The sequence below is a fragment of the Monopterus albus genome, unplaced genomic scaffold, assembly GCF_001952655.1.
Source record: "Monopterus albus unplaced genomic scaffold, M_albus_1.0 scaffold18.1, whole genome shotgun sequence".
NCBI lineage: Eukaryota > Metazoa > Chordata > Actinopteri > Synbranchiformes > Synbranchidae > Monopterus > Monopterus albus.
Genome location: NW_018127898.1, coordinates 2,147,651 through 2,158,622, shown reverse-complemented (window position 1 = coordinate 2,158,622; position 10,972 = coordinate 2,147,651). Strand labels below are relative to the sequence as shown.

General features: G+C 40.6%; 1 protein-coding gene across 3 annotated transcripts in view; it reads left to right on the top strand.

Annotated features, from left to right (window-relative positions):
• mdm4 (MDM4 regulator of p53) overlaps nucleotides 1-1,596 on the top strand; it is a 5,939-nt gene extending 4,343 nt beyond the window's left edge. For all 3 annotated transcript variants that reach the window (XM_020592865.1, XM_020592864.1, XM_020592866.1), the window contains exons 10-11: nucleotides 167-237; nucleotides 342-1,596. In XM_020592865.1, the coding sequence (XP_020448521.1) occupies nucleotides 167-237; nucleotides 342-911 (641 nt within the window). In that variant the 3' untranslated portion in view covers nucleotides 912-1,596. The remainder of the gene's footprint in view (nucleotides 1-166; nucleotides 238-341) is intronic.
• The last annotated feature ends 9,376 nt before the right edge of the window (nucleotides 1,597-10,972 follow it).

The window sequence follows — 10,972 nt, the reverse complement described above, 5'->3', positions numbered from 1 at the left end:
CGTTTGTTTAGGGCTTTGTCTTCATTGCTTCTAGACAGGCTCCTGCCATCGTATAAAGTTATTAATGATTGTATTGATTCGTGTTTAAGGGAACAGAATTGCTTTTGCCATTGAGAATGAGGATAATTTGATGAGATGTTTGATCAGATGTCTTGTATGTTTGTCCAGATGCAGGAGGAGCCAGATGATGATTCTCAGTGCCTTAGCGATGACACTGATACAGAGATCTCCATACAGGTTTTTGTCATATGTTGTCTCTGCGTTTTGTACTTTTTGGTTTTTGTAGATGTCGATTAGAACCTGAAAATGCAGATATGTGACTTATTTACCTTTTCTCCAAGGATGCATGGCAGTGTACAGAGTGCAGGAAGTATAACACACCTGTGCGGAGGTACTGTGTTCGCTGCTGGGCTCTACGAAAGAACTGGTACAAAGATGTCCCTCGACTTGCCCATTCCCTTTCTGTTCCTGATATTGCAGCATGCAGCTCTCTCACTACTCATAATGAAGAAGATGACAGTGACACAGGCATTGATGTCCCAGATTGCAGCAGGACAGTATCTGACCCCGTCATCCTGCCCTCCCACTCCACAGCTGACCGACCACTAGCCATTGTGGTCAGGGGGAAAGACAAAGGGCCTCGGCCCTCAGGCTTCCATAAGGATGAACAGCTTTCAGGAGGGGAGAGTCAGGAAAATCTAGGCATGGAGGTTGAAGAAGTGAGGCCCGAGGCACTGCTGGAGCCTTGCAAGCTCTGTCGAGTGCGACCACGCAATGGAAATATAATACATGGACGTACGGCTCACCTAATAACCTGCTTCCCATGCGCAAGGAAGCTACACAAGTTCCAGGCCCCTTGTCCTGGGTGTGGAAAGATTATTCAAAAAGTTATCAAGATATTCATCCTCTAAAAAAACCACACATGCACACAGACACCTATCAGGCTCTGGAGAACTAGACAAAAATTTTCAGACACATTCAGCTGTGCAGCTGCACACACTGCTTATAGACACACACACACACACACAATGTGCACTTTCCCTTAAAACATACAGATTTACAGACTGATGGCACTTCTGAATCTTGCTCGTTATTTTACATCACATTGCCTCTGAAGTATTTTTAAATGAAACCTTGGACTTCAGAGTTTGTTACCCCAGATATTTGTTTTAGTGCCACATGAATAAAGGGCGTAGAAAGGCATAAATATTTATTTATTTATTGGACAACCTCATAAGGGTGCACCGTTTGTGTGAGCTGTTTGGTTTCATGAAGGCTTATTTTTCAGGCTGTGTTAACTGTGTCATTGGTTTTTGCATTGCATGTGTTGAATGGTGCCATTTAAAAGCTAGTTTTGCTTGACTTGGTTCTTCTGTTAGTTGTGTTTGATTTTCTTTCACCATAGATTTACTTCAGTCATCATCGGGAAACATGGAATGAGCAGTGCAGGAATTAAACAGCCTTTTGGTTTTTTTTGCTTGTTTTGTTGTTTTTCTTTTAGTTGGTCTTGGTCTTATACTCGTATAGCGCCTTTCTATGCTTTTTACAGCACACTCAAAGCGCTTTCACACATTATTTGGCCATTCACCCATTCGCACTCACGCATTCACACACCAGTGACAACACCGGGAGCAACTGGGGGTTTAGTGTCTTGCTCAAGGACACCTCGACACGTTGACTGGACAAGCCGGGAATCGAACCGCTAATCCTCTGGTTAGGAAACGACCCGCTCTACCTCCTGAGCCACAGCCGCCCCCAAGTTTTCTTGGCCATTTGGCTCTTTTCTAACATTTTTTTGTATCTTCTTAGGTATTGTGGCTCTGAGATTTGAGTTAAGTCAAGATTGAAGGAAGAAGAGATGAGCCAGTTTTACAAGCCCTGATTTCATTTTCAACCACTGCAGCTCCATGATAGTATCCTCTTTAAGCTTTTCTCCCAGCATCGGTGAATGCACTGTAAATACAGATGTGGTGGCTTAAATCCTGTTTCTCTCAACATAGTATTTTAAAAATGTAGAGTTGATTTTAACCAGCTTGAGAATGCACAGTATTTGACTGTAGTTTTCTTGCATGGTAGTAATTTGATGTAAATGTGTAAGCAGTGTTTACAATCACCAAACCTCAGATGACAGTATCTGCAGTGAGTTATCGCACATAATTGCCAGTTAATGTTTAAAGGTTATCATACAGTAAGGTCACTTTACATCCACTTGAGGAACCTATAAATTAAACTTTTCTGTATATATTGTATTTAATTTATTTATAATTGTTTTATTTCAATGACTACCTTAATGAAGCAGAAAATGGCTGCACTTGTTACAGAGGTCTGATGTGTATTTTACAACAAAAGTGTTTTCTGAAAGAGCAAGTCTTTGAAGAAACAGGTTAAGTTACCAAATGTAGCCTTAGTGAAAAGGACTTTGCAGTAACCTGTTGAGAGCTGGGGGTCTGATTTAAGCATTACACTGCCAAGTAATGACAAAGCTTTATTTTGTCCATAATAAATTTTGTGATTATTATGTTATATGAAGACTGTGTAGATACTGTATGGCTTTTGTGAGAGTGTGAGCTGTGTACAAATATGCTTTGTGGCTTTCACAAGTAAGATGCCCAGTGACAGTAAGCACAGTAAGCTTTATGGACAAATCATGTTCTTTATTCTGCTCTTGTGCTAAGTCTTTCTGCCAGCAGGTGGGGAGCAGTGTCAATATTGTGACTGGTGCCCACAGAAGCTGTACTATACCAGTAACAACATGTAGTACATATATCTATATAGAGCATGCCTCCTGTTGTAGCACCAGCACTGAGCTGTTGTGAGGGCTATATTAGCTACATAAAACCTATATATAGCCTGTTATATGTATCAGTATATTTATTCATTCTGAGAAATGGAACTTCCTGTAGATGCAGACCTCATAAAATGATTAAGTATATATTAAACCAGTGATACTGTTCTACAATGACATTTATTGTTGCAGTTCTTGGCATTAAGATTAATGTGGTCAAACATGGTACAGCTAGTTTATTTTTTACTGGTCCTGTAATAAAGTTGTAAAGCAGTGGAGTTGATTAAGTTCACTTTGTCACCAGTTGGACAGCTGATGAACATTACCTGCTGGAGAAGAGTGTGTGTGTGTGTGTGTGTGTGTGTGTGTGTGTGTGTGTGTCTATGCTTCTTCGTATCTGGATTTTTATGGCAGTTGGCATCCTTAATGCTGCTTTACTGCCATCTTCTGTATTTAATCCTCATCGGTGTCCCATTACTCTATATTGGATTAATTAGTCTGGTTGCCCTCAATTATTCAAACAACTATTCTGCCTGCTACATCCATATTCTTAAATACTTTTTAAACCGGTCTTTGATAACTAGCTTCTGAAACTGGGTTATCATTACCAGCCTTCCCACTGCATATTTCCTGCGTGAAATGATATACTTCCTGACTGACATTGCTCGCAGCGACCTGTTTGATGCTTTGCTGTAGTGAACAGCACTCTGTTAAGATTATTACGACTGATCCTCGATCTGCTAAATACTTGTTCTTTCCTTGTAGGACCTCTGCTCCTTGCTGCCGTCACTGCAGATGTCATATTTTTGATATCATATCCCAATGCTGCTGCCATTGATTTTTCTCCACACTAAGCTTTCCCCCTCAGATTTTGGTAGTTTAATGCTGCTTTCAGTATTGTTCACATATCGGGGACCAAAACCTGTTTACACACATTGTAGAAACTCAGCCTCAGCGTGGGAACCGGATGCTGGACCTCACTATGTAAATATTGAAAATAATAGAAATTTAAGGGGATGACTTGGTTTAAGGTTAGGGTAATGACTGTCCTCACACCTACAGAAAGACACAATTGCACATGTGTGTTTTGGCTAAAGAATAAGTTGTCCTGTGACAAGCCAGCTGTCATATGTCCTTATTCCTGACTGCGCTCCAGCGCCTGCAACTCCCCTCTGCTTACTCACTGTTCTGCAGTCTCACTCCTGTCTGCTTTATTTTTGTCCACTTGTTGAGAAGTGGGACAGACAACCTACCCTCTCCAGTATATGTTTTTCTGTAACACTGCACCTATCTTAACCGATGTATGAATACAGTTACTGGGCTACCCCAGGGTGTTATTTAGATAGTGACTACAAATTAGGGGACATTCCCTCAGCATGGGAAAGTCCCCCTGTCAAGCTCTCCACCATCTGAAGTTACAATGTGACCAAGAGTCAGACAGAATGATTAAAGAAATTCACATGCATACAAATTTCCATAATATATGAATGCTATACAGTGCTTTTTGTAGAGGGTATTCTAATCATATAATATCATCTAATCACCTTTATTTGGCCAAGTATGTTACACACAAGGAATTTGTTTCCATCTGCGGCGCCAACTCAACCAATGGCTCTAACCATCGGGGGCAACTTGGGGGTTCAGTGTCTCACCCAAGGACACTTCAACATGTGGACTGCAGGCACTGAGATTCAAACCTCCAACCGCTCTACCCGCTGATCCACAGTCACACCAAATGTGACAGTATTTGATACACAGAAATGGCCTTTGAGAGTTATCTATCATTATTAGATTACTATTTTTCTTTGCATTCATGTGTAAGCAGAATTTTACTGTTTAAGCTGAAAGGGGGAATGTTTACTTAAATATGTATGCCACTAATGACTTTTGTCAATTGATTCCGTCATTATTATTATTAATTGAATAATTGTTTGCTTTGTAAAATACTAGAAAATAGTGTGAACTTCATCACAGTTATCAGTACAAATCTTCACATTCCACAAGCTGGACCAAGATTTTGGACTGACGTGTTAGACAGCGTCTCCACCGTCATCACTGAAACACCAGATGAGGGAAAATCTTTTTGGGAGACTGCTGTTCATCTCTCCAGTAGAGTCCAGAGACTTTCCTTTTATTTGTCATCCATTTGTATGTTATGATGTATAACTCAAATAAATGTAGTGGAGTCATGCCATCTTCTTTTTACTGCTAGAGGAGTACAAATATAATACATGGAAATAGACAAGTTACACATGATTTCTTTAGTTTGTTCTCAAGTACAGCACATAGTTACTTTCTACTGGTGGTGGTATTAAGGAGTCAGGTAGGTCTTGCTGCCTTCACTGTGCTCTTAATGGCCAGAATGCTGTCCTCACTTTATCTAATGCAAAAATCACTTGTTGTTCTGTCCATGACATCTGGCAAGGCACAGTGCATAGAGACAATGAATAGCATACGACTTCTGGGGACATGGCACCCAGAGCTTGGCAGCTCTACAACTGCACTGCCCAGGGAGTGGACAGGGATCTGCATGTTTCCAAGGCGACAGTACCTCCATCCCACCATCCCAGAATAACTTAACACATTCTCCCTTTATCCCTTATTGCGTATGCAACACTTCCTAGAAGGGAAAATAGTTAGGATGAAAACTCTCAGCTATACATTGCTCTCATATTTTTTACCATTTTATCATTTTGTCCTTATTGCAGGCTGTAATCGTTTTTTCCCTCTTGTATTTTTAAAACCCTCTTATAAATATACATAGTATTTCAGTATCACTGTATTCCTGTGTCCTTGAACTGCATTCCTCCAGGATAGCAAGCCTCAGCCTGCTTACCCTCCTCTGCTTTCTTCTGATTTTGCGTCCTGATATCTGTAACTGTATCTGTGTGGTCAGGACTGTTCCTTCCTCATCTCCATGCAGACACACACATACATTCTCACTGTTGTGCCCGACTATTTGGTCGCTCCAGAAACCAGGCCGCTAAATCTGTCCCAGAGCTGACATGAGAGAAGGTCAGCGGAGCCAGAAAAAGACAAAGGCTGGAATATGGAAAAGGACATAAAGACAGAGAGGATTTCAAAATAAGAGTTGTGGGGGTTGTTGAGGCAGAGATGTGACATTTGAGCATTATCAGAATCTAGCTTGTTTTTCTTTGCACCCACAGCCAGAGGGAAAATATGGAAGATGATATGGAATCGGCAGTTTCCACATAACCATCCACTGAGATCTCACATCACTCTGCAGGTATATACATATTACAATCCTCAGACAGGATTCAGCTGTGTCTCCTAGAGGAGCTAGGCTGATTGTGGTTTACACTTGGGCAGTGTCAAGGTGTAAGTTGCCTTCATATGAAACAGGATTTATTTTATGAGGGCCTATCAGGTATCTATCTGCTAAACTGGCAGTGTCACAGAAATGGGTGCTTATTGTTTTCCTAGGTGTGATGCCTGTTTTGAGTATCACACAACCTGTGGCCTTATTGGAATATGCCCTGTAAATAAAAAAGTTTATTGTAGCAGCGGAGCAGGGGTTAATTACAGTGAATAACTTTAGCGCTACCATGTGATGTAAAGTATGTCAATGGGAAGCGGGTTATGTACGTAGGTATGAGTATGGATGTGTGTTTGTCTATGTGCACTGGAGCCGAGCAGTGAGTGGGATGCCAGTGAAGGGAAGGGCAGTGGATGGTTCAGGGGCTCAGTCCATTCCTGTGATTTAACATGACACCACTTGCACTAAGACTGCGACAGCTGCATATGCACATGCCGACCATTCTGTTTGTTGTAGGGGATTACTTTGTGATAAAAGACCCAGTGAGCAGCAGCATGGCTGGTCTACAGAACTACTGTTTCCCCCTGACTTAGAAAGCTTTCTCCGGGCCTCCAGAGCCCTGTGAAAACACAGGTGGGGCGGTTCATTCTGAACAGGAATGAATGGGAGTATTCTCCTGATGATTAGCTGGGCCGTAGTAGTGTCACATCACCTTTAGACATCAGGCAAATGGAGCTTATGTAAGGTTCATTACTCAACAGAAATAGCAGGGTACAGTGGTGCAGTAATCAGCAGAGACTGGTCCCAGTTTTTTATTTCAGAATAATTATCTGGTTTTGTTGGATTTGGGGGAGTGCACTGCTTTGTCATCTCTCACCATTAATGTTGTGTAGTTGGTATAATATCATAGTCTGGGAACAGAATTCCACATTCTGCTGTATGAAATACTGATATCCAAGGGTTCAGTAATAGTAATAGTGCAGTTATCATGGTCTCTGAGCAGCTCCCTCAGGCATCTGTTGCGGTCACTATGGCGACCACGTCCTCGCCCAAAGTCACATAACTAATACATGAAATTGTTGCATGAATCCAGAACTCATTTCCTGTCCTGTAGATCCTCTAAATTCTTTACCTCATGTTGGTATTTCTCCTGCCACAAATATGTACACTTTGTATGCTAAAACCTAAAAAGTGGGACATTATTTGTTTTCACACTGTTTTTGTAAAGCAGAAGAGCTTTACCAGGTTTTTAAGTTGTCATGAGCTTTTCTAATGTAAATGAATTATATTATGAATCAACGCATTGAATTTCCATTAAATTCAGCACTGAATTTCAGGGAAAATTCTAACATGTCTAACATAACTTGGTCGTAATTATTATAGAAAAAATGGATAGTGTGCAACTGGTACCCTTTCAAAAAATATATTCCAAATTATTGCTAGCTAAACTATGGAGTCCTATACAAAATTTCAGATTAAATTAATATTTTCTCAAGTTTAAATAATAGAAGAAACTCAAATCACTGTCTAAGACCATTGTCTTGATTTTCCCTGTAAATGTCATGATTCTGTTAATCCTTTCATTAAGAAAATAAAGGACCTGGAAATTAGAAAATCATTAAACAAGTATTGTAATATATATTTTATTGTATCAGTGGATTAAGTTCCTGGTCCTTCACTGTTGTTATGTCATTCTCGTCTTACGTATCAGATATTTTCCAGCTGCGCTCAGAGGACAGTTCTTCAGGTCAGTGATGATCCTGAGGCTAACCTGGAGAGGAGGATGACTGATCGCTACCCCCCTTCCTCCTCCCTCCTGCTCAGCTGTCCCACAATGTGCTGCTGCTTGTCAATGAGGAGAAGTGGAACAGTGTTGCCAGTGACAGGGCAGTCCCTGCCACACACACACACACACACACACACACACACACACACACACACACACACACATAATACAGACCTACACACACACTTGTATACATAAACTTTATTTTGAATATAAATGTTTATTTTCATTGTACATTACTTGGCTTCTACAGTTTTAAACATCACACAATTATTAACTCTATCTTATTAACTATAGTTTGGTTTCTGAGATGTTTACTTGTTCCATCAGTAGATGTGCTCTTTAGAATAAAATCAGAAATGTATTTTGTTTTGAGTTGCCTCTTACATGTGGGTAATCAGGTCCAAACAACTTAAATGTAAAGTACCAGGCTCAAAAAGATAAAGCCAGATAAACATTTGTTATAATAACAACTGTCATGTGAGTAAAATTTTGATCTGATCTATGTATCCACAGTAAGTAAACACCCCGTTCTAGCTGACCTGCTGCTTCTGAAGTGTTCCCTTCAAAATGCTGAGAGGACTAATACTTCAAAGAAGTGTGTGCCTGACATTACTTCAGGCACACACAGTTCTCTAGTTCTGCTGACAATGGGTTAAGATGACAGGGGGTTATGAGTGACTCTGACACACTGCAGGCCCCCTCCCTGCTCTACCCCTGAGTCCAACACAGGCGTCTTTGTACTTGCTCCACCATCAGTGACTATCCATCACAGATTAACCTGACAGCCCAGCGCAGCCCTGTGCCAGGCTCTGCCTCAACCCCAAAACTGAACCTCAACCCCCCAGTTGGGGCTGCAGAGTCATGCCACCTTAAATTGACTCAGATAATTTCACTCACTGTTAAACAACCCAGTTTGTTTGTTTTTATTCAAAGTGGAAATATAATTTCACTGTTAATGCTCCAAAATTGGGAATAAAGATATATTTTGGCTCCAGCACACCTGCTTTTAATACAGCACTAATTAGGAGTTCCATTATGATGTGAGAGCTTGTTAAAAGGCACAGCAGGCACAAAGGACAGGTGTAATCAATAACACTGGCAATAGCTCTGTTCCAGTTAGGTGGGCCAGTAAACTACCCGTTTGAACCCACATGAGCCATACCCTAACCCTGGTAATGGTACACTGAAACGGAATGCCACCATCACTGCTATTATCAGTTACGCCTGTGCTTTTCTAATATGACATCTCAAATATCTTCAAAAACTATATACTGTTAGTTTTAAGCAGAACATTTCAGGGCACTCAGCAGTCATCATATGACGTAAAAACTAGTCCACACCAGTGCAGTGGTGTCTGTACAATTATTGGAAGTGCATTTTAAGTTAGGTTTGCTTTGGTGTACCATCCCTTAGTAGGAAAGGAATTGGAAAGGATTCTGCTTAAGGAGCTGATGGTCTGTAAGTTTAATCAAGAAACACATTTCTGAAAGACAAAAAAAGTATAGCCATGAATATTAAGCAATGCCTTTATGTCTCCTTACTTAACATTTATGTGGTAATTTGCTAAAAAAAAAAGAGTTGACTTCACACTTTCTGTAACCAAAAACTAAATGTCTTAGCTACAGTTAAAAGAGTTTAGTGTGGTGATGCTAAGACAGTATACAGTACATGGATGACTAACATGATGTTATTAGTTAGTTTTATTACGAACGTTAGCTGTAGATATGTAGCTATGGTGGCATGTGGAGTTTTAAGGGAGGTTAACAATAAGGTTGTCTCAATTCCCATAGGTTCTAGTCATCTCATTATCTCACTATGAGATATACATGAGTAAAGTTGAAAATCTTGTGAGTACAATTTGAAACCTACTGTATAATAACCTAATGAAAGATAGATGTAAGATAATTTCATCTATTTTAAAAATGATTCTTTTCAAGCTCTATGTTAATTATTCAAGTATTTATGGATGTATTTACTCTTATTTACTCACCTGTTAATCTCTTGTTGCCTTTTATCAGTTTGGGGTTAGTTTAATGATAAAAAATAATTGTATGAATGAATATAAATGTATGCTGTTATGTTGCTTTTTTACGTTCTTGGTTAAAAAAGATGAAAGGCATTCAGAGAAGGAGAAAGGACAACATATGCCATTTGTCCCAGGCCTGACGTGTGTCATTGGCAGTGGTATGCACCCACACACCCCTGTACACTTTATGTAGTGTGGCCACAAACAGAGCAACCCCCCTGTCTCCAAGCAAACATACCCTGCCAGATATGTGTATAACTGTGATTAATTTATGGCAGTTCTATAGGATACACAACCATGTAACACATCTCAAACATTCCAGGCCACTTTTCTGCTGACTGAAGTGTGTGCTGTGTATGGGCTGTTTGTTCATGCTAGTGGAAGCCAGTCTGAATTAACTGGTAAGGTATGAGGTGAGACATGTCCTGGAAGGATTAGCACCTGGTGGCTAGGCTAACATTGCAACTGGCTGTAAGAGGTCAGGACAACAAAGACCATATTTATGACTTACTGTCCATTCCTTACACAGGCCTGTCTGATTGGAGCCTATCATTGCTCAGAAGGTCACTTACACCATGCTGTGAAATCATCTTAGATGGAAAGTAGGCACATATGAATGTGGTGATGTAACACTAAGACTCACCTACAATGGCGACCTACTGATCATTCTGAATCTTCAGTCACAACACATTACAAGTGTTTATCTGTGACCTAGTTTTGTGTAAACAAAAATCTATGGCCTCATTTCCTTCCCAAGAATTAAGGGTCAAAGAATTTGTTGTCATTGCATATCACTGGCTCCTAGTAGAAGTGACAGCTGTCTCCAGACTGTCCCTACTGTTTGGCCCCCTTTTCCTCCCCCGTGCCAGGGGTCTTCATGTATGGTGGCACGGAGGGAGACACGAGGCTGGGATTAGCTCATTACGAGGGACATCTTTGATCCAAGGTTATCTCTCCCATTTCCACGGCAACTTGATCATATCCTGGACTTTTAAGACACATGAGTGCACCAACCCTCACAGGGCACACACACACACACACACACACACACAAAAGGGCCTTAAAGCCCTAGAGAGCAGGGCCCAAAAGAAATGT